The sequence below is a fragment of the Hylaeus anthracinus genome, unplaced genomic scaffold (genome assembly GCF_026225885.1).
Source record: "Hylaeus anthracinus isolate JK02 unplaced genomic scaffold, UHH_iyHylAnth1.0_haploid 11981, whole genome shotgun sequence".
In the NCBI taxonomy this organism is placed as follows: Eukaryota; Metazoa; Arthropoda; class Insecta; order Hymenoptera; family Colletidae; genus Hylaeus; species Hylaeus anthracinus.
The window spans coordinates 6,820,356-6,844,360 of record NW_026534329.1 but is presented as its reverse complement, the minus strand read 5'-3'; the positions used below and the strand labels follow the sequence as shown (position 1 = coordinate 6,844,360).

The 24,005-nt window shown below is 38.1% G+C and overlaps 1 protein-coding gene and 1 long non-coding RNA gene across 4 annotated transcripts in view; one reads left to right on the top strand and one right to left on the bottom strand.

The window, feature by feature from the left end:
- Positions 1 to 13,076, bottom strand: part of LOC128885624 (vesicular acetylcholine transporter) — a 130,221-nt gene extending 117,145 nt beyond the window's left edge. Inside the window, exons 1-3 of one of the 3 annotated variants that reach the window (XM_054139740.1) lie at positions 12,868 to 12,959; positions 9,809 to 10,003; positions 4,635 to 8,406 (exon numbers count right to left, since the gene is read on the bottom strand). In XM_054139740.1, coding sequence (XP_053995715.1) covers positions 6,477 to 8,246 — 1,770 coding nt within the window. In that variant the 5' untranslated portion in view covers positions 8,247 to 8,406; positions 9,809 to 10,003; positions 12,868 to 12,959 and the 3' untranslated portion in view covers positions 4,635 to 6,476. Of the gene's footprint in view, positions 1 to 4,634; positions 8,407 to 9,808; positions 10,004 to 12,867 lie in introns of those variants that run through there. The other 2 variants (XM_054139738.1, XM_054139739.1) reach the window with 2 other exon arrangements.
- Positions 13,077 to 13,280: 204 nt separating this feature from the next.
- On the top strand, positions 13,281 to 23,082 carry LOC128885646 (uncharacterized). Its single transcript, XR_008459636.1, has 3 exons — positions 13,281 to 13,408; positions 21,577 to 21,931; positions 22,493 to 23,082. It is a non-coding gene; the product is annotated as an uncharacterized LOC128885646 (long non-coding RNA).
- The last annotated feature ends 923 nt before the right edge of the window (positions 23,083 to 24,005 follow it).

Below are 24,005 nucleotides of genomic sequence, written 5' to 3'. Positions count from 1 at the left end.
TGACTTTGAAGTTGTCGATTGTTGACTTGATTTTGAAATTGTCAAAAAAGTGTTTTTTTGCACCGATCACGATGAATACATCATTTTCAACTTTTCTTTCCGTGGAGGAACGTCAGTTTTTCAGGGGTTTGTCGAAGCACCAACCCCAAACCTACTCAGACAGTATTTTCGTGTAGGCAGTATTTACATTAACGGCCACCAAGAACTATCCTAAACCTACTCGGACAGTATTTCCGTGTAGAAAATTCGCACATTCACAGTATTCAATATTGCCGCCCCCACCAAAAGCTACCCCAAACCTTCTCAGACAGTAGATTTCGAATCTGATGCTATGATGTTCCTCCACGTAGGAAGAAAAAGTTGGGAATGAAGTGCTTCATCGAGATCGGTGCAAAAAATCACATTTTGAACCGTTTCAGTTATCGACCCCTGGCGAGAGACGGATGGGGGGTTAAGGGTCAAGATAACCACCATTGTAATCATTATGTCAAAGGTTATCTATGATACAAAAATTAGCTCGATCGGAGAGTACCCTATTTTCTTAAACTCAACCAAAAAATTCAACCTCGATAGTTCAAACCATGTTTAAACCAAACTATTCTACTGCCAACCGACTCAAAAGTTTGTCAAGGCAATGAAACAAATCAGCTCAATCGGAGGGTATCCCATTTTCTTAAACCCAACCGATAATTTTCGTTCTTATATCGTATTCGATCCTACCTCTATCGAATGCCATATCGAATATAAGTTGTCATCGAGATCTTTGAAATAAATGCTCAGGTTTGCAATATACTTTAACCATATTAAAATCGTAAACTTATTCGTTCGAACATTCGAGGAAACCGTGAATACTTTAAAGTTTGTTTTTCTTATTAAAACAAGATCAAATGTTTTTATGTCTTGGACCCAATGGGGATGTACAGCATCAACGATCCTCTACTATTCGTGGCTGAAATACCGTCCCGAATCTTCGAACTTCTCGATCGTCGTGACCCGAATCCGACGAAAGTTGTCGAATTTTTCAATCGCGCGCCTCGTTGCTGAAAACTTTGTTCGCAACATGGTTTCCTCGCGACACATCTGAGTATTGACGAGTAGGTACGAATATGCGACGGACACGGGCGTAAAATTTGACGAGCCTTGCAACTACGTTTCCATTTCTTTGCTATTGTGTAACAGGGCAAGGTTTGAAACAATGCTATTTAACCGTTTCAAACGTAGAAAACGATTTAGAAATAAACCTGGCACAGGTCTTGATCGAAAATAATAATAATAATAATAATAATATGTCTTTAACATACCAGTTCAATATTTTAGGTTCTTCAGAAATAAGCAACTCAAACGTTAAAATTAGATAAATATTTAACCTAATAATGATTAACACTACAACTACCAAGCTAGTTAATTTGAAATTTACAAAAATTACTCAATAATTAACATTGCTTTTACTGCAACTTTTTGATGGTAATTATTGATAGATTTAATTATACCTTTTTCTTTTGTACGATGCTTAACGTTGCATCAACTACACAGAAGTGATTATTAGCAATCACTTTTCACTACTTTGACAAAAGGGAGCAACATGGTTATAGTATCGTTAAGACGTCTTAAGATTTTCATAAACAATATTAATTGATAGGCTTTTTATATATATCGTATACATATATATGTAATTATATATATATATATATAAATAGTATATATTATATTGTAGATTGAATATATATTTATATATCCAATAATATACAGACATATATATGGAGGATGATATATTTTTGTACACCCATATCTTAACAATGTAACTGGCATTATTGTTATAAATTATGAAAATGCAGAGGCTAACTTTTGTCTTCTGTTTGTAACAGCCCCATCTTTAAATAACGATTTACAATTAAAATAAAGGTTAGAATCATAATTATTTTTGACGTAAAATAATTCATATCAATTACCATTACATCAAATACTCTTCTATTAGTAAATATTGAGTTATTTATTTCTAAAAGGCACCTAAAATGGAAGAATTGAACATGTTGAAGTATTCAAGTGGATCGTTAATATAACGACCGAACCAGGAAAAATGATCGAAATATCCATTATTTTTACTAACAATTTTGAGGACTACTAAAAATTCAACAAATTGTTAGTGTCGTTGCCAAACATTTGCAGGGAATCGGTTAAAAATCACTGCTTAAAGATATAGTCGCAATGATACATGCTCTTATCTTCCAGAGTATAGTCTTTCCAATTTTCAATATGTAAATTTACGAACTGACAACTAGAGTTTCGAATTTTGACGATGGTGAGCGTACTTGCGCGATAAAAGGAAGGTCAAGATTCTAATTCGATAGACCGTCTCTGTTGGACAGTTTCAAAAGGACTCGTAAAGCTTTACGTGCGAGTCGCCTGCGCATGATAATTATTAATATGCATATATACATATAGATATGTAAACTACGTATCACCTAAATATTGCACGATTTTTCACGACGAGACAAACCACCGAGCTTGAAACGAAAACGCCTATACATAGAAAACTAAGCTCATGAAAATACAGATATGTAGTACTCGATATACAGTGGACAGAAAAAGTATTGGCACACTCACTTTTCTTTTAATATAAAAATATTTTCAAGTAGTATATTAATAGAAAATATACGTTTTTGATATCCATTAAATGGAGAAGTATCTGGGGCATCTTTCCAATTTTTCCAGGCAGAACAATCAGTTTCTTTCTACTAATAACTTATTGTGCATATAAATTTGTTTACTATGCAATTTCGTCTATCGAATCACTTGTAAAAAATGAGCTAAATTATTCGAATGCTTTATTTAAATTATCTGTGGTTAATTATCTGTGGTCCAAGTGCTTTGGATGTAGTTGAGATGATTGAAATCGGTGTATTTCGTTGCAGACAACGTTGGCTGTATGCTTTTATCTTACATTTTCTTCGGTATCACTAAAACTACTGTATCGCGATACTTTCACTTTTTTCTTCACTCATGGTGTAATGTCACTACCACTCGAATTATAGATTGATCACACAAAATAATCATTTTTAAATCACACTAAAGACACCATCACTGCTATCTCGAATCAACTCTTGCTTAATCACACTTGTCGCCACGATATAATATATCTCTTTATTGAATTACACACCTTACTATATTATATAGATTAGTGGCATGCTAGGTTGACACCTACTGAAAGGATACGAAATACGTTCTGTTCCTTCTTCGTTCTTCTTGTGCGTGCCACGTGCAATATGTATAACATATTTCTTTATTTTGCTCATATATATTCTTTCATAATTATATATATATATATATTTTTTTTTTTCTTATAGACATTGTAATTTCTTTTCTCTTTAAATATACATATACGGTTCGATAAGAAGTGTATGTGAATTTATCGATTCGAGATCTAACCACGTTTTCCTAACTTCAAAAATTAACTCTGAAACTCTTAATTTCATCGTTCAACAAACGACCAAATAATGTGATCAACGAAATATACAATCTAACTCTGAATCATCGAACAGTTCGATCTCCAGCACAGTATATTGTCGTCATACCAGAGGAACGCACTTCGACTGTCTTGGATCGCCAAACGTGAAGCTTCGTCAGTGCCTATAAGAAGTGCTTCGAGTTCAGAGGGATAACGCATTAAAATGTTAAAAGAAAATGAGTGTGCCAAAGCTTGTTTTGCCCATCGTACTTCTTTCAGAAACGATTCGTACCGCTCTACTAAAAATGTGCTAATGGAACGCTGACTAAGTCTCTTCGATCCTCGTCCACGGTTAAATTATAAGTGATAAATATCAAACTGTATAAAATTTCCGACCTTTACATTAATGACCGATTAGCAATCTGGCACGTCGAAACAATGCAACTATCGTGTCGTAATACCTCTCGAGGTCTCTCGAAATCTGATGAATCGCGTTCAACGTTTAATTCGGATTACTAATGAAAGTACCGTTCGTCTATTAACAATAGGAGGTAAAATTGAATAACAACGACATATTACGCGTTAATAGGCGCAACGTACACCGCCCCATATCGTTACACCACGGCCGAGGCAGAACCGTGTCCTCCCGTTCGCCGTACACGTTTCCTATACAGCTACCTACACGAAAGCTCGAAGCTAATTTCTTGTCGTCTTAACTAATGATATGATACTTCGGTTCAGCAACGTAACGCAAACCTAACCGATAAAAACCAAGGATTTGCCAGCGGCAACTCGCCAACGAAGGTCCTTGCTGAGGGGAAGCCTCCGTTGGGATTACGTTGTTCCTTCGACTCTCGTCCACAACGTACAACTATCCACCGGGATCACCCCTTTCGCCGATATTTCTTTTCCGTTACTCTCTAACGATGTTTACCTTTCTCCTTGTACTCGTGTATATCACCCTCGCATCGTTCGCATGACGTTTCTCACTTCGGTCTTACTCTCGCCGCTTCTCTATTTCTACTTTTGTGCAAATCATTCGTTCCTCCCGACGTGTCGTGCAAATTGGTCTGCAAACTTACGTCCAAACGTATACACGGTGTCGCGAGAAAATGGTACTAGACTTTGTTAGCTGATTTCGAGGATGCGGGATATTATTTCTTCGAACTTCGCACGACTACATCCTTTTCACGTGGGTGTACAGAATCTACAACCGTTGATTAACACGTTGATCGCCACGTCATCCACATATGGGTGACAGAATTTTTCACTAAAATATTAAATAAACTAATTCTGAAGGTGAGATCTGTATAACATTCGTGAATTAAGTACTAGTTTCAATTCAACAAAGATAAGTTTCAGTTGTATATAGGAACAAAGTGATAGTCTCATAAGAATTTTCACGAGTAGTTTGGCATACAACTTGTTCATTGAAAAGGGAGTGCGCTGAAATTTCGTATGAAATATTTTTAAATATGCGCGATTCCATAGGTTCGTTACGCCAGCATCAATTTGAAAATATCAACATAGTGCGATACAAAAATATAAGTTAATGTAGGTTGCTGTAAATGTTCAAAGCAAATTGTATCATATTTAATAAGCACGTTATAAACAATCAAAGTGTAGTTACAATTTCTGCGACACCCTGTACAACATCTTTTCTTACTTCTAACGCGTCGAGTGTCATGTTGGTTTCTTTTTCAACGAAACATAGTTTCCAAAGAATTTACCACAAGTTTCTGAAATACGTATACAGTAGACTACCGTACAACGCGTTAGAGATATTGCGATTAATATTTCCTTGTGACGCGACTTCTCGTACAACGCATCTAGAACTTTCACCTTCTCGAGAAAAATAATTTCTCATGAAATACTGTTAATAAAACATTCGGGCAAGAATAACAGACGAGAACGTTGACAATTGAGGGAATGCAGTAACGAGGTAGGTCCATCTTTGTATGGTTTTTTGGTTATAAATGGATCTGCCTCCTGATTAATGCACATCCCTCAATTCTACACGACTATCATTAAATAACATTAACGTCAATATTGATATTTTTATAGTCCAAGCACATTCTCCCATTAGATTCGTGTGTTGTTCGTTATATTATAAAATTTATACAGAATTTTGTTCCAAAGCATGAAATTATATCATTAAAATAAATGAAGTAGAAAGTAGCAACTCGTTTTCAATTATTTGATCCAGCCCTTGATTTCGAGACAGAATTATAATTTGGCTCCTAAGCAACCCTAAAAGATATCCCCTGCTCGCGTTATTGCGTGAAAAATTCTCGTACACGAAAGTCTACCGTATTTCTTTAAAAAGTGATATTTCTAAATTTGTTTACCAACGAGATATCAGTGATCGCTGATACTCTCAACGTGAATTAGGAAATAAATACTCGAAAGTTCCTTACTCGTAAAAAATGGTCGATGGATCTTCGTATGATATCGTAAAAGATCATCCGAGACACTTATTCAAACTCGCTTAACACGACAGTCGACGCGTTAAACGTCGGCGACGTTTATTCACAATTTATAGTTCTACACTAATTCCATTCTCCTTCCCCGTTTCATCTACGTTTCCCTTCTCTCCTCGGTTTAATCAAGAATCTCTCGAATCGCGAGGTTACTCCTCGAACGTAAAACACTAACTTCTACAAGTGTTCTCGACACTACCACTTAACCCGATGCCAAGACCATCGTTGAGAACGATTCGAGCATAGAACCTCGTGATGTACCCTCGTTAGATGATTCCTATAATATCGAAGTAATCGTTTTGGAAGTCTGCTTCGACGAATTTCTAATCACAGGATGATACATTATCGACGCACTTCATGATCACCGAAAGATACCGAACGCCATAGTTCCCAGAGGATAGTCAGCGTGCACACGACGTTAATTTTCTTAATAACTGGAAGCTTGTCTCGAAGACTGTTCTGTGGTATTCGCATCGCCGTGGCGCGGCATTTCCACCGAGAATCGATTCGATCATCGACGGTGACGAATACCAGCGGGCTGTTTCGTGAACTTAAAACATTCCTTGCCTGAAGGGGTTGCTCTCGCCCGCGGGTCTCTGCTCGACGTTAGGAGGAGGAGGAGGAGGTCTCCTGAATGGATTGGCGTCCATCTGACCTCCTCCCTGGGGTTCCTGCCCGTAGGATCTCTGCTGAGCGTAACCCTGAGCGGGCTGCTGACCGTAATTGGCCGGTTGCTCGTACATCGGCGGTTGCTCGTATCCTCCTGCCGCCTGATTGTATCCCGGTGCATTAATATTCTGCCCGTATCCAGGCTGCTCGTAGCTCTGGCCGCCTTGGTAATTCTGCTCGTAACCTTGATCCACGTTCGTCTCCATGCGAGTCTGGTTCAGGTGATTGCCGATTTCACCGGAGAGCGTCCTCTGCTCTTGGAGCACGTACGTCTGGTACTCCTTGTCGGGCGGGTCCTGCATCAGGACGTCCGCTTCGTCCTGGAACGGCTTGAAGTCGTAGATGTGCTTCAGGTACATTAGCACGGGCGCGTAGAGCAGATTCGAGAACGCTATGCCGATATTCAGAGCGGTGAAGCCGATCGCCTCGACGACGCCGCCGGCTATTATGGGCCCCACCGCGTACGCCAAGCTGTACGAGATATCGGCGATGGCGTAGATACTGCCGTAGACGGACACGTATCTGACGTCCACCAGGTAGCCCAAAGTGGGCAGCAGGGCGGTGTCGATGAGAGCTATGCCGAAGCAGATCCCGCATAGCGGGATCATGAGAACTTTGTAAGAAGTGCAAAACGGTATCATGAAGCAACACAGGCCTTCCAACGCGAGACCGCCGGCGGCCATCAACCACTGATGCTGGGGATACTGCTTGGCCATCTTGACGGTGATCATCACGCCGAACACGTGAGGGAAGAACGCCGGCAGCCATATCATTCCCATTTTCCAATTATCCCGAGTTATGTGGTCTTCCATCCACAACGAGATGGTGGGCTCCAGAAAGGCGAGCGCGACGTTCGACATCATCAAGGCACCGGCGCACACGGCGATGTACGGGTCCATCAGCAGTCGCCAGATAGGTATCGACGGCGCTTGGTCCTCGTGCTTCATCTGCAGCTGTTCCTTCAGCGGTTTCATCACCAGCAGAAGCATGAATCCGTCGGCGAGACTGATGAAAGCGAGTATCAGAAAGGGTACCTCTTTGCCGGCGAACTGATACAGAGCGCCGCCGAACGGCGGAGCCACCAAGCACCCGAAACTAATGAAAGCTAACGCGATACCGAGAGCTTTCGAGCGCTCCGACTCCTCCGTGTAACGATCCGCTATCATGGCCAAGCCGCTGGTGTCCGCGAACGCGGAGCCCACTCCTTGAAGGCTCCTAGCGAAGAACAAGACACCGTAACTCCTGCCGCAAGCAAAAACGGCGGTCGACAAGAACATTATGGACAGTCCTATCATCATCGGCAGATCGTAACCGATTCTGTCTATCAGGGCGCCCGAGAACGGGTTCACCATCAGCTGAACGATGGCTTTCGACGCGAACAACACCCCCGTCGCTGAATCTTGACCGTGATGAACGGGCGGCCCGGTCGCGTTCGCATCCTGTCCTTCGTCCTCGCCGAACGCGCCGATGTACTTGAGGTAATCGGGTATGATCGGCACTATCACCATGTAGAGCATGTTGTCGAGCAGCAACGCTATCGAGACGATCACTAGAACTAGCTTGCGTTGAGCCTTCGGCTCCTGCAGCTTCATCCAGACAAGCTCCTTGAGCTCGCCGAGCTCGATGTTGAGTATCGGTATCGTCGTCGACATCGTGGTCGCTTTAGGTAGCCGCCTTTAATAGAACAGGATCGTCTTCCAGGGTTTTAATAAGAGGAACTAAACGCGATCACTTCGTGCGACCTTGGGAGCGACCGTGACGAAGAGATCGTCGCGATTGGGGCGGCGCGCATCAGGCCGGGCCGGGGATAACCTACAACAAATCACCGAGTTGGCACGGTTAGCTCCCGAAATCCTGCATTTTTCCTTTTTTTTTTTTGGTTTTTTTTTGTTTTTGTTTTTTAATTCTCCTTCTTTTGCCCGACCGGTAGCTTCCGTTTTTTCCCCTGGATCCGATTTACCAGGTCGAAAATTTCTCGTTACGGGTAATGCTTCGCACCGCGGGCCAATGAAAGATTCTCGGACGAGTTCGAAAGAAAGGGGAGCCCTGACCCGGCCTGATCGGCGCTTACCGATTCCGTTCACCACCCCAACGCGACCTTTTGCTAGCGTCGACGGCGCGGTCGAGCTCGTCCACGTTCGTTGAAGGTTTTTTTTTTATTTTTTTTTTGCACTGCGTCTACCAACAACGCACCGTGTCGCTGATTCCTCGGTTGCTTCTGATGGGTATAGAAGTGAATACAACACCGGGTGGAGGCTCCCCCTCGATAAGGTGTCACGATCGGTACCTAGCTACCTATGGCTTGTATTGCGCATCGTGTTACGAGAGATAAAAAACACGGTATTCTTGACGATGAAACGAGGGTGAAGGTCGAATTGTTCGACGTTATGGCTTTATAATGCGGCTCTATAAATACGGTTCCTGGTAATTGTTCGATGAATTCTCGCTCGACTAAAAGGAGAGTGCGAGGCCTTCGGGTCACCGATTCGGTCGAAACTTTGCGTACTGGGAGATTTACTTGGGAGATTTTGATTTTCTGTTTTCTGAAATGATAGGGGTAGGAACTCGATACTTGTTTTGGATATTTATGGTCGATATTTAATTATTACGTTGGAATATGGTTTCGTAAAAATAATTTCAAGGATACTGTGTATACGTTTTATGAAATTAATTATATTTCACATTCGAAAACGCGTACTGAATTCTAAATGAACTTTAAATGAAATATTTGTACTCGATGAAACTTTATTTATCGCGTATTCGAAGCCTGAAGTCAATACGATTAAAATCAGCGTAATAACCCGAAACTGTGTTCCAAGGAGCAAAGAAATTTCGTTCAAACGTTCAAAGTTTTGCTAAATTTTGTATTCGAACAAATTAAATTTGAAGAACAGAACCGCCACAACTTGCAACATTAGCCAACGTGTATTAAGTTGAAGATGCTGATAAACGTCGTGTCTCGCTCGCTACATTAAATGATGTACCTCGGTCGAAGCAGAACGGATTAATTATTTGCGTGAAACGATCATTCGTAAACTGACGTCCCTCGTAACGTTGTTCGGTACGTGTCGACACCCTCGTTTATTAATTAAGGCGACTGGTGGGCGTGCGGGGGACCGTAACTTCGTCAACGATCGTAACGAGCCTCCATAGACGCGTAGATTTTCCACGGCCGAGGGGAACGCCGTGGACCGAAGAAAATTCGTCAACTTACCGGAGTTATTGGCGAACTTCTGCCTGAGGGAGTTGGCGAGGCGTTGGGGACCCGCCAAAGCTGGAAGTCCGGAGAACAAGTTACTCAGAGTTGTGCCAACGTCCGGTCCGTCCTCGTCCTTCGAGTCGTTCAACGACTCCTTGGCTCCCCGCGTCCCTGGGCCCTCCACCTTTTCAGTCAAAGTCAAAACCGAGCCTGAAACAAACACGCGGACGTCCCATTTTTCAAAAACACGAATTGCAATTGTTATGGTGGCATTGAAATGTTGTGGGTCAGAGTGTAAGGAGACTTTGTGAAAAGGAGTGTTGAGACAGCGCGTTATGCACTAACTAAATCGTAAGCGTTGCTACGCTTATGGCAAGTGAAAATATGAGAAAATGTAGGAGAATGTGCAGAAGTGAAAAAATATACAAGAAGGTAGTGATAAATTACATATACTGTGGAGGGAGTACGACTTTTATTTAAATATTAATTTTTCGGTTGAATCTGTAAAAATATGAATTTGCATGAACATAGGCAGTCTAACAATACCGACACGTTAACCCTTAAATGGACAATGTTATTTTTAAACAACATACTGAACATCACAGATAAAATTGACCTTCTTTTATTTTTTTGTAATTTTGACAACTAGGAAAAAAGAAAAAAAAATCGTCCATTTAAGGGTTAAGGGACCTTCAATAACAGTTACATGAAGCTCACGAGGACGGAAATAGAATTGAACATGCATACCTAATGAAGAAAAATTCATAAGAAAGAGCTGCGATTTTAAGGATCTAACATATTTTAGTGAAATGCGGACAGTTCGATGAAGTAAATTAACCAAGGGTCGTCCAACGACTGAATGACGTCGATTGACTTAACGAAATTCGAATAATTTTGTGTAACTTCACTGTCTAAATATCTTCCACGTCAATCTGAAGGATTTATTACAAATCAAATGATGAAGCTATATGTTATGTAAATAGAAATAGGGGTACTGCATGACTATCGCCACTAATAAATAAATCAAAGACTATCCAATGACTGCCCGATGACCTCAAATCGAGAACAAATACATTAGTATTTTTTTTTAAAAAAAACAGGAATAGTCTTACACAACTTCATCGAATAAACTTCTTATCCTTAATTTGAAATATCTGTTACGACTCAAATTACAAAGCTACATGTATATAAATATAAATACACTACACGACTTTGACCATTAATTCTTGGATGCCTGATTTTCCCAATTAAATTTAAAAAAGTATCAATGTAGTTATTATTTGAACAATTTTCACAGCTAAAGTTTATTTTTTCAACTTTTGTTCGAAATAACATTGTGCAATGGTAACATACATACAGCCAAATATTAAAAGCAAACCAATTGCGAGTGCAACAAACCAATTACAATTCGATTCAAAAGTCCGGTATCAAATTTGAAACTTAGGGTGATTAAGGGCTGATACCCCAAGCGAGGTTAATCGAATGCAGAAGGTACGAAGAGGTAAGGGGAGTATTAAATCAACCAAGGACCAACCAACGACAATCTGACAACTTCGAATCGTGAAAAATTATTAAAAATACATTAGAATTTTTGATAAAAAATAATAGAAATACTCAATCTCACACAACTTCGTCGAATAAACTTCTTATCATTAATTCGAAGTATCTGTTCAGTCAGCGACTGAAATTACAAAGCTACGTGTTATATAAACGTAAATTTAAAAAGCTACACGACTGTGGTCACTAATACCTCAAGTGAGGTTAATCGAATGCAGAAGGTAAGAAGAGCTAAGGAGAATATTAAATCAACCAAGGGCCATCCAACGACTGCCCGATGACGTCAAATGGCGAAAAAATACGTTGGCGTTCCTGAGAGAAAAAGGAATAATGAATCTTATATAACCGCACTGACTGAACGTTTTACCCTAAATCTTAAGAATACGCTGTCGAATAAATAACAGGTCAAATCACTGTGTATAAATAGTACGATCGTCAATATTCCAAGGAAGCATGCGACTTGAAACAAAAGAAACAAACAAAATTCAATACATCGATCATTATTATGTTCTCGGTTACGTAGATTACGCAGAAAAAAATGGCTCGCAATTCCACGGAGAAGTAATCAAAGAATTGTCGGTCCTTAGCGTATTCCCCCTCGGCCTATCGATAATAATCACATTTTTGTTCATTCCTTCTTCGATACCGACACAATTTTCCCTAACCTACCTATTATCTTATGCACGCGTTACCAGTGAACAATCTATACTTAGAATTTATACAGCTATCTATAACATCCGGTGCCTTCTTTACTTTCCGTTTGAAGAACACTGGACATTACACATGTGCGTGTCTTCCCAAGGTAATTCCCCATAGCCTACCAGGCTGCGGTACGGTTATTTGGTGGCCACGTATTATTTACATTAATTTCAATCCAACAATGCAACTCGCAGCAATCGAAACGGTTTAACTTTTGAATTATAGTTGTATCGCGACGCAAAGATTTCTCCGGTTAAACGAAAGAGTCAGCCACTGGAAACAGCTCGGCGTTCAAACTCTACGCGTCTACGTTGCAGCATAATATGTTATGTAACGTTCGGTCCCTTCCGTTTCGATTAAACGAAACTGCATCAACGCGAGAGGAACAAGGTCCTTTAAGAACCACGTCGTTTCACTCGAAGCATGAAAAGTCGCTCGACCATTCATGAACACGGTCGCCTCGAACATAGACACCGTCACTCGAAAGGAACAGGGCACCGGGGGGACAATTGGGTGCACTGAAAAATTCACGTATCCGATGAATTAGGAAACAGTTTCGCGGGCGTAATGTCTGCTCGATGGGGAACGATCGAAAAGAAATCGATGGCCTCGTAAACGATTGATACCATCGATGATACCGCGAACCTCTAGAGCGAGCTACCGGCGATCTCGACACCGCCGATCGAAGGTCATGGTGGAAAGAATTCGAGGTACGTTCGTTGATAATGCCAGGGTTAGAAGGAAAGGGTGAAAGGCGAGCGGCTGCGTGCAAGAAGAGTACGTACGTGCGAATAGAGAGAGTCATTCGGAATACTTACTGAGACCGAAGGGCTCCCGATGACAGGGGCGTCTCGGTGTGTCTCTTCGTTGGGCTGGCTTTGAAACGTCTGCCCTCGAAGTCCTCCCCGCCACCGTGTTGTACGTTACCCCCTTTCCATCCCCATGAACCCTGCGACCGGGGAGGAAAATCGCGACAGGGCGCAGCCGCGGTTTCCAGGATCCAGGGATTGGCCGCGGCACCGAGGCCGTGCGTCAGCCCCCAAACCCTCCACCGTCGTACCAACTATCTGCATCCCCCGCTGCCCGCTTCTCGCCCCTCGTGCCGCCCCGCCGGGGGTGGCACGGCCCCGGGGGAAGAGGAAACACAACCAGGTATAACAACGACGGTCGATGCTGCGCGGTATTTCTGGCGGCAGGTCGATATGAGCCTCACCTGTACGACTGTGGGCTGCTGACTGCGCCGAGAAAAAGGGGTTCTCGACCGTGGCGAACGCGTTGCCCAGTGTTCTTCAACTAAGCTGGCTTCGACGTTACCTGCCGCTTTTATCTCGCTATTCTTGAGCTGGTTATAGAGTCCAGGTACGATCATACCCTAACTATGTCCTAGGTTTACCTGTTTTCTCACTCTCCAAGCATCGCGTATGACCGCCATTAATATTCGGAGTACGCGGTAGGTCGTACGTTATTGTTTCGTACACACTGGCGGAGTGAACCTATAGCACCAGAGATGGGCAAAAAACCCTAGGCTTCCAATAAATCTGAAGTTTGCCGATGTGTTTGTCTCGTTTCTTTCTCTGGAAAATGTTCAAAAGCCCATCACTGTATAGCACCAACTATATTTTTAAATATTAGGTTGTCCCAAAAGCCCATCACTGTATAGCACCAACTATATTTTTAAATATTAGGTTGTCCCAAAAGTTCCTTTCATTTTATTGATAAGTACAGGAGAGACGCCCGTATCCGTACCCCGATTATCCGAATTCCTTAACACTTTACATAGTAAAAATGGACAACGTATTTTACAGATTACAATTACAGATTACACGATGTGCTTAATTAATTGCAAATGCATGGTTGAAATCAATGCAGCAAAATGGAAATACGCTAGATTTACTTCGTTAAGTGGTTCAGTTTATTTTTAAACGCGCGATGAAACTGACTCGTTAGAATATTTTGATTAACCATTTCTAATTAAGAAACAGAATTTAAGTTTCTCGGTTAATCTCAAACATCGTTGACTTTGAATAGAATTAAAGTTATTGCAACAAAAGCTAAATTATTCATAAAGTAACACTTTATCTACCGGAAGTCTATTTATTGGTATTTTAATTCTAATCCTGACCTCCTGGAATATCCTAACTGTTGGTTGCCTACGTACGATTTAATTTTGGAAAATGGTCAAAGCTATTGATATATATTTCAATAGTATGGACATGTTAATATTAGCCTTCGTTAATATGTATTAATGTAGGATGTCTTCTTCTAATTCGTGGATTCTTTCTAAATCTAGCGGTGAAGGATTAAAATTGGAGTATAAAGAATTTATAGAATCACTAATCTAAATTTATTTTATGGTTTCTAAAATCTGTCTCTCTTCGTTTCCGTTCGATCCGTTTATAATCTCTAGAATAACCTCCAGAATAACCTGAACCAAAGAATCATTGATCAATTCGGTTCAGAGCTGATTGGCTGGATTCGCGAGTGGAAGGGAGAATTGAATAGCCAGTAGAGGCTATTTTAACTTCTCGAGTAACTTAAATCAATATTGACTACCAGAATTAATTAATAATATCGTAGGGCCTGGGCACGAATTTGGCGGTGTTCTGATTTTCTGCAATTAGAAATGTAGCATTGGAAACTATTGGTGTTCGATTTAGTCCCCAATTAGTTTTAATGCGTACAATTATTCTATCCAGAACTTGTACTTTATTGCTTGATTAAAGAATGTCGATCAAAATTTATTTTACACTTCTTACTATTTATTATAATCATTCTGAATACTTAAATTATAGATAGTTGAGTCTTTAATTTTTTTGTTATTTAATTTATAAATACAACTATTAAGAACTATATTTATAAATATAATTATTAATATTAAATTATAAAATTAATGTAGTATCAGTGGTTTGTCCTGTAATTAATTAATTCAGTAGTGAGAAACGATAAAAAAATCGTGATTCTTTTAAGAAAAATATTTCTTCTGTGATTACTGCGACAGTTTAAACAAGGTTGAATTACATTTTCTTTCAATATTCTGGAAATACATTTAATAATTTGATAGAGAAGAGTGTAAAGTAACAATTGCAATGCAGATTAAGGCATTAATAGATGTACAATTTTTGAGTATTTTATTATTTGATTTTTATGATTTTAATATTCTATTCAATTCTATATTACAATTTGAAATTTCACTTAAATGGAAGGTGTACCTACTTTTATCAAATTTCTGACATAACACGACAGATACTACGTGCACTCAAGTAATAAATGTATTCATTTCTAATTATCTTTCTTTTAAATACAGTAATAAACAAAATAAAATTCCATTTGATATCTATGAGTTAATAAATGAAAAATGGAAATGTTGGAACAAAAATTGTTACCTAGGACAATTAATATTATAGAAAAATAAACGATTAGGCAATTCTTTAATTCTATTTCACATATACAACATAATATTCATGAAAATATTAAGCTCCAGAGAATGTTTTGCATATTTTGCAAATATTTTTATATAAATTCCAATATGAATTGATTATGTGATTTTACATCATGAGGAAGTTGGAATAATCTTCTTCAGATTTCAATAAAAGGTAACTCCATCTTATCTTATCATTTGAACGAATTCTTGAGATTTTTCATTCGGAAATTCCGAGTTGAAAGCTCTAATACGAGCAATGTTATGAAATGAATAGAAGCATATTTCCGAGTTGGGTGAACGGATGCGGCCTTCGAGGAGACTCGTTCCGCCACACACCACCCTGCGCTCATTCGTTGAAGTTTCCAGTATTGGGAAACCGTAGTTGATCTCTCTGGAGAGTTCCCGTTGGAGGAATTTATGTGTCCATCGTCGCTCTCCAAATATAATACATTTTTTCATATTTTGCGAGTGGTAAAAACTTCGCGGTGAACATCTATTCCTTCTCTTACTTTTTATCAAAAGACGTTTGAAAATGCGAGATGGTACCTATGTTACAAATGAGCAAAATTAAACCGTAAATTCTTACTTGCACAATTTCTATAAATAAACAAATGATCAAGAATGAAACATTTTAGAGGAAAAAAATTATTTTCTATTCAACTACCGTCAATATCAAAACAATTTTTTGGATGTTTATTAAGTACGTACTAAAATATTTTTCAGAATCTATAGTATATATAATAATCTACGAATAAATAATCTCTAAAGTCCATCTAAATTGTATAATTTTTCATTGTGTTTCGGCCACATTGGATCCACCGTGTTGAATTTTTAAATTGAATTCTAAGTAGTGAAAGTAATTGGTATAGTTTATTCTGTATTCGTCTGTGATCATCCACTATCCTAATTGGACGATACTTCGTCACTGATGATATTTATAAGTTAAAAGACCAAATTAACAATGCATGTAGTCGATACAAACACGGTTATTTAGAGTAAATAGGCAACAGATAAATGAAGGATTAAACAATTTCGTGATTCTATCTCAGACATTCAACGACGTATTTATGAAAATATTAAAATCCATACAATGTATTAATTTTGTAGATTATAGGATATATTTTGTATCGATCTTACTATAATCTAGTTATGTGATTTTTTTCAGATTTTGATGCAAAGTAACTCAAGACGAAAAAACAAACCTTGATAATTGAGCACCGTTATATAACTCACCTTATTTGCTGTAGATAATATTTTAACTTAATATACATCGCATAATAAAAAATCCTTATTGGTGCCATGGGCGAACCATGTAAAATGCGCGCGGCAGTCAACGTGTTAAACCAATCAAAAATTTTATTCTACGTCATATCTAGTTAAGATATATTCGACTAAAACTGAGAGACCAAAAACGCTGTCTCTTCTAAGATCCTAAAAATATTCAGCGACACCACCGATTCCTAGACAAAGTCGTTTATCTTTCACAGAATTCGCATGTCGCGTTCACAAGTAGCGAGATGTTAACAACGTTCTCTTCTTCGCATCGGCCCAATTACACAACGTGGATGTTGCCGGCTCAGAATGCGTTCCGTCTGCATTCGGCGCGGAATTTCTCACATTAGTCGATCTGCGTACAGCCACGAGCCTTATGACGCGTACCGAGCGACGTCTAAGATCTTTGGCCGATCTTCCTATTAAGCCTCCCGGTTACAGCGAACGGGATGGCTCGTTCGTCTGACAGCTCTACTTTTTTTCTTTTCTGGATAAAAACAAGCTGGGATCGGCAGTCACGATTCGCGGCCCGCTACGTGAGAACGCGAAAAGGATATATACTTACACGCGTGAATCGGTATTACTAAATGCAATCTTTCCAGGTGCAATCTTGTACGGCGGTTGCAACGACGATCGTCGTAGCGATTTCAGCTGCGAAGATAGCGTAACGAAACGTATTTTTGAAGGAAGATGATGTACAAAGTGGTTGGGAAATCACCTGCATTGGTTCGTACAGAAGGATTAATCAAACATTGACATTCATAAATGTAGCGCGCAATGAACAGTTGAATTATCGAGAATGTGAACATGTTTAACCCTTTCACGGGTGAGCATTTTTTGGAAATGCACACGGTTCACGAGTGAGCTTTGTTTGAAAAGATAAGAAACATTTTTTATTGATATATAAACATGTATAAATTGCGGAAAAATGAAGAAAAGATATGTTTAATTAAAGAAACAAATAGAACAAAAATTCGGCCCATGATGGGACTTGCGAAAAAAATGAAAAATGTCGAAATTCGAAAAATTTATGTTTTTAAGATTTGTATTAATTTTTTTCGTAAAGTTCATTCAAAAACGCACATTTTGACAAAAAAAAAACAATTTGGTCAATTTTAGATACTTGTTTGACACTTTTTTTCTCTCACAATCACAAATCACAATCACAAATCGGGTCGCGAATGAAAAAAGTTTAAGAAGCACAGCTCTAAGGGATTAGGTAACAAGAAGCTTCAACGTGTTCCTGTAACCTATTTTGGCGAACTGGTAGATGTTCAGTCCGATATAATCCTCCTGATACATGAGAGCGATTGGAAACGCCGACTTGAAACATGTAAATCTTCCCGTACGAGGAGTCTTATCTTGCTCCAGTCTTGTAACGAGATAATCGATATCGTTACTTCGAAATGCAAGAAAACGTTGTATATATGCAATATTCATGGAAAGAATCCTACGTGGCGAAGTGGAGATGCGCCTAGCAGTATTATTCAAATACAGTTCCCGAAGAACTCGAGAAGTTTGAGGAGCAAATTAAATGTAAATCTTCTAACAACGGTCAGATAATGCTAATGAAAATGTAACAGTGCTACAGTTTGGTCATAAAGTTCCCAAACTGATCGAACAGTGCTAATACTTACTATTCGCGGCAACTCTCGTTAAAGAAACTTATACAGGGTGTCCCAGAATCAGTGTAAGAACCGAGAATGAGGTGTAGCTGAGACGATTCTGAACGAGAATTTCCTTTGCAAAAATATCGGATGTTGCTTAGTTTTTGAATTATTAATGAAATAAACACCGACCAATCAGAGCGTCCCATTCACGCGCGCTCAGTCGCGAGAGCATAGACTCGAGCCAGGACTGGTTGGCTACCTCAGGGCTACTCGAGCGCTGTGATTGATCAGTGGTTTTTTGTTAATAATTCAAAAACGAAGTATCATTCGATATCTTTGCAAAGGAAATTGTGCTTCAGAATCGTCTCAGCTACCCCTATTTCCGGTTCTTTAATTCTGGGACATCCTGTGTAGGGTGTACAACCTAAACTTGACCATCTGAATGTCTCTTTCGATTGTGATTATACTATAAATATTTTACATGCAATTTGAATGGTACAGAGGAGCCCATAAGCTGCAATTTTTTTTTTTTGCCAACGTCATTTTTCAAGGAGATTTCACTCAAGGTCATTGACGTTTTCTTGTTTGTGAATTCATAGTTTTTTTATTGCATTACATTAATAATTTCATTTTATGGAAAACAGTTGCGAATGAAAGACGTTTAAAAAACTTCCGTAACCTACTTACGAGTAATATGGACTAATTCATCAAACTAAATGTTGAACTTTGAAAATCGTGTTGATACGTATAGACCATTAATTATCTTTCGTTAGCTTTCGTTTGATCATTAATCTTGATCTACACCTCGTGCATACGTTAAAGAACTGTTGTACTTGGTCCGCTGTACTGAGTTCCATATGTTAAAAATTGAAGTAGCAATTAATATTGGTGATTTCTTCTAGCACACCCTTTATTTTAATGTTTCGCCGTATAATAATAGTAGACACACTATCTGTTAATACTGTATCCTTTAAAAAAAAACCAGTATTTTTAATTCTTATTAGAGAGATGAGTACGTTTTATTAAAAAATAATTTCATGTCATCACTCCTCTGTAATATTTCTCGCTGCACATAATTTATTTGTTGTGATATACATGAACAACTTGCAACACTAAGGAGTATCCTAAATAAATGTTCGAAACGTTTTTAATTAACTGTTCATTGCTAGAATATATTACATAAGAATTATTAAAATGATGAAAAGTGAAAATGTTATTCAAGTTTGTCCCATTCCTTTTCAAGAAGAAAATAAACCTTTTCCCTATGTTTTGGAATGAGAGTTAAATTAACAAACTGACGAAATAAGGAGAATTCGAGGTCTTCTCTTTACATTAGCCTCGTAGCTGAAACTTTATGATAGTTGACAGTTCAATTGAGCTATTTATTTCGTTATTAATTATAACATTATATCTATGTAACTCTTAAATATTTCAATTTAAAACCAAAGTGGTTCATGCCACTTTCAAAACAAACACACTTTCAAAACAAACAATTCATCAACAAATAATTCAAAATGATAGTTTAAAGTTGATAGTTAAACCTGAGTTTTCACGTAAACGTTGTATTTCATTTTCTTTGTTCATTCCTTAGTAGAAGACCCATCCACCGCGCGAAACATGGCTCTCAGCATTCGCATATAAATTTTGGTGCAATTACGCATTGTGCGATTGAAATCCTTTAACGCTGCTTTCCCAGCTCATACTCGGAAGATTTTCGTCCAAGATTTCGGCTATAAAGCCTCCTAGCCAACGCGGTAATTGAAGAAGGGGTAACAAAGGGCGTTCTTCATTAGTGCTGGCTCGAAATAAATACCGTCGTAAAACATCTCCGATTCTTCGAAAGGATACACACGGTGACCATAAAGTTTACTATCCGAACAAATTAAGGAAACTATAAAGGTCGAACGAGAAATCCATTTCCTAAGAAAAACGATCGTTACGATTTCAGATTGAATATGCACACAAAAATGTAAAAAATAGAAGGACGATTTTTGATTGACAACGAAATTCAGAATTGTCGCTAAATCGATTGACGCATCAGTCGATACTAATTTCTAACGGAACGAGTCGTAAGGAATAAAACACTGAAATGAAGAATCGTTACTTCGCGCGAACGTGTCGCCGTCGAGCAAAAACTTGTGCAAAGGAATTGCGATGTCCAGGTCCTCGTTAGGCACGATGAATTCATCTTTAATTTATCGCGATTCACAAGACTTCGCTTTCTTCGACGCTAATGAACTTTTTGCACAGTTTCTACTGTGAGATCAATAGCCCAACAAGGAAATCCATTTCTTCCTTATTTCCTTATTTCAATAGCGCCGCGAGCTTATTATACAGCTCCTAAAGCTTTCCACAACCAGGTATCAATGAAACAAAAAGAAAAAACGTAAATGCAACGGTAAAGAATGCTAATAAACTGGAATATTTTCGAGTTATTCAAATAAGCAATCTCCGAGTAATCACGAGAGTTAGTCCGTGAAAAATCAATATCTATGGAAACTTGTTCTCAATTCAAGCGCTTTATTTTGTTTGGTAATAATTAAATTTGTATATTTTTAATAGCTTGTCTGCCGAATCGAACGATGAAGTATGTTTAAAAAATGTTAATTTAGACGTAACGTTGATGTTTATATAATACACGATAAGCAAAGTTAATTGGTGATGTTCTCAAAATATAGATACTTGAAAATTACATATGTATTTTTAACTTTATAATTTGACGTCACGACAAATTCAAACATCTGATAATATTTTAACCTGAATATGGTGACCTTATGAGAAATGATTCTTATAAAATCATAATCCAACATACACTGTCAATATATTATAATATTGCAATAATAAAAATACTCCATTCCATTTAAAAAGCGCCAACAGCTTTGAATATACACAATAAATTCTTGTCTATCATCTATAACATACCTTGGTATCATTAAAAGCAAAAACAAATCTTACTCGCTCACTCGCTCTGTATATATTTTATTTATGCGATGTGTATTACGTTAAAATATTATCTACAGCAGACAAGGTGAGTTATATACTTGTGTTTAATGCATTTTTCGTGGTGGAGGTCACCGGTGACCCCTGAGGCGCTATACCCAAGTCGAGTGCCGGTCACCGATGACCCCCACGGGGTGAACGTGTACAATAATCAGAACCTGTTTCTCCGTAAAAGGATTTTCTTAAAAAACTGTTTCTTGATTACGATACCCTCTTTTCCTTAGGTGTCCAAAAAGTAGAAAGTGACGTCAATTCCGGGACATTCCAAACTGGGATAAACGTGGACAACGTCAAGTGGTTGTTCCGCATCATGAAAATCTGTAACAACGAAAACGGACAAAAAAGTTGTAAGAAAAAAAGGAAGGAGTTTATTCAGAAAGAACTGATCCAGACCGAAACGTCGGGTGAACGGCCCGTGTAATTCGGTTCCGTACGATCGAGTTCACTTCGACCCCTGAATGGGACGACACAGCGCCAAATCTCTCGCAAAATCTCGTTAGGAAGGAAAGGGCCAAGGGAATTTAATCCTGTTGAATTTTAGAGACTTTTCGCGAGCTGGAGACACCTTTGAACTACGCTGTTAGTGATACGTACAGGATTCTCTAAAAGAAGCTTTTGAATTCTCAATATTTATTTATTTATTTATTTTATCCCTTCAAACCCTTAATTTTTAATATTGGTAACTAAAATGTGTTTAATTTTTCCACGTGAAATTTCATATGCAGTGACTCTTTATATATCAGTTTAGCAAATATCGAGTTACTCTCTCTACTTCAAATATTTTCGTCGCACTATTTTAAATGTTTTAAACGGAAATTGTTAATGAAAGAAGAATTTGATTTTAATCGTTTACTTTTTTGTTTATAATTCTAGTAAAAATTGACGAAATGCTTTGAAATTTGGCAGATTTATTATTTGAAATTTGGTAAGTAAGTGAAAGTTAGTAAAATTTGAAATTTTTAGGGCTTGTCTCTATTATTAGAAGTAATAACTCTGCCAAATTTCGAAGCATTTCATCAATTTTTACTAGAATTCTAAACAAAACAGGATTAAAAGAATTGCTTGGATTTTCCACTAAAAATTTTCGAGGATTTTGGACACGTGTTAATGTTGGAATTAAGAGCTCAAATCTTGAAACAGGAACAAGGCATCTTCAGCGAGAGTGTGTACATTTCCAGCGAAAGTGCCTAGAGACAATAGAAAACAAGAATGGAAACTTAAGTTGGCGCAGTGGGGGACGCTTCGCTAATCATTCCAAGCTGACACTTGTTAAGAGAACTTCATCAGGTAAACAGGAAGAGATGATCGCAAGTAAGTAAGGAGAGAATAAATGCAACATCATCGACGATCCAGATTTGTTAATCGATTTATTTAAAGCTGATGTGCTAACACCGCATGAACACATCGCCAATATTTATTGTAGGAAATAATGTTCCTCGATGAGGAAGATTTAATATTCTATTACTTTACAATATTTACATAATAAGATCCATATTTCCTCGATTATCGTATAGTTGGATTATTACAAAGCCGTTTAATCTCTACTTTAAACCATGTTCAAAAACACGTTCTCCAATTAATAAAATATATAGAATTAACATCCTAATCTTAATAACACTAAACGTGGATATTCAAAACTATTTACTAATTTATGCGAACAAGAGTCGAATAATCTACTACATTATTCTTGATAATATTTCTATCGTAAACTGTACTGACACTGTACTGATGAGCAATAATAAAGAAAGTCTACCTAGATATAGTGCACGATAAAATGACAGACCTTGAAATTCTTATACGATGTTTATCATACGATACAATAAGTTTAATGTTTCAATAAATATCGATCCGTATACACGGACTGTTTATGTCATATTCGACCTTGTTTCGAACTGTGCTAGCGTAACTGAATCTACATAACTGTTTACTTTCTTCGAGGCTTTATACTTCATGCACGACCTTACCGGGTACTTGTAAACACTTTCGTAATATGCCATGAATCACTTTAGTCTATTTTCCGACAAAGAGCAATGGTTTGTCCACGACGGTACTCTAATTTCATTTCAAACGATTGACAAGACGATTTAGAAACAAATGGCCAGTGATACAATTCTAATTTCTTTTCCAAAATTAAATACAAGTGGATTTTTAGACATGCGACGATTTACAGACGCAAAATATTGGACTTGAATAGATACATTATAATTTAGACTTGTGAACATTTAAAAAATGCTCAAATTTTCAAATTGGTCAAGTCAATTTATTCTATATTATTATTAGGAAAATGAAGGAGGTTATTTTAACGTTTGCGTTTGAATTTGTCCTTTTTTTTATGAATAAATATTGAATTCCTAATAGATGTCCTAATTGCACTTGCAATTGGTTTGTTTTTAATATTCGGATGTATGCGTGTCACCATTGCATAATGTTCTTTTGAACAAAAGTTAAAAAAACTAACGCAGGGCCAATTACAGAACACCTCAGAAAATGTGTCACAAGAAAATTCGTGAACAACAATAGAAGCATATAAAAGTAAGAACATTTCGTCAGTTGGTCATAAATAATTCCAAGTACCTAGTACATTCCAAGTCTACGTCAAAAGTCTATATCTACAAAGTCAGCGACTATAAAATATTGTGTTAAATTGCGTCGC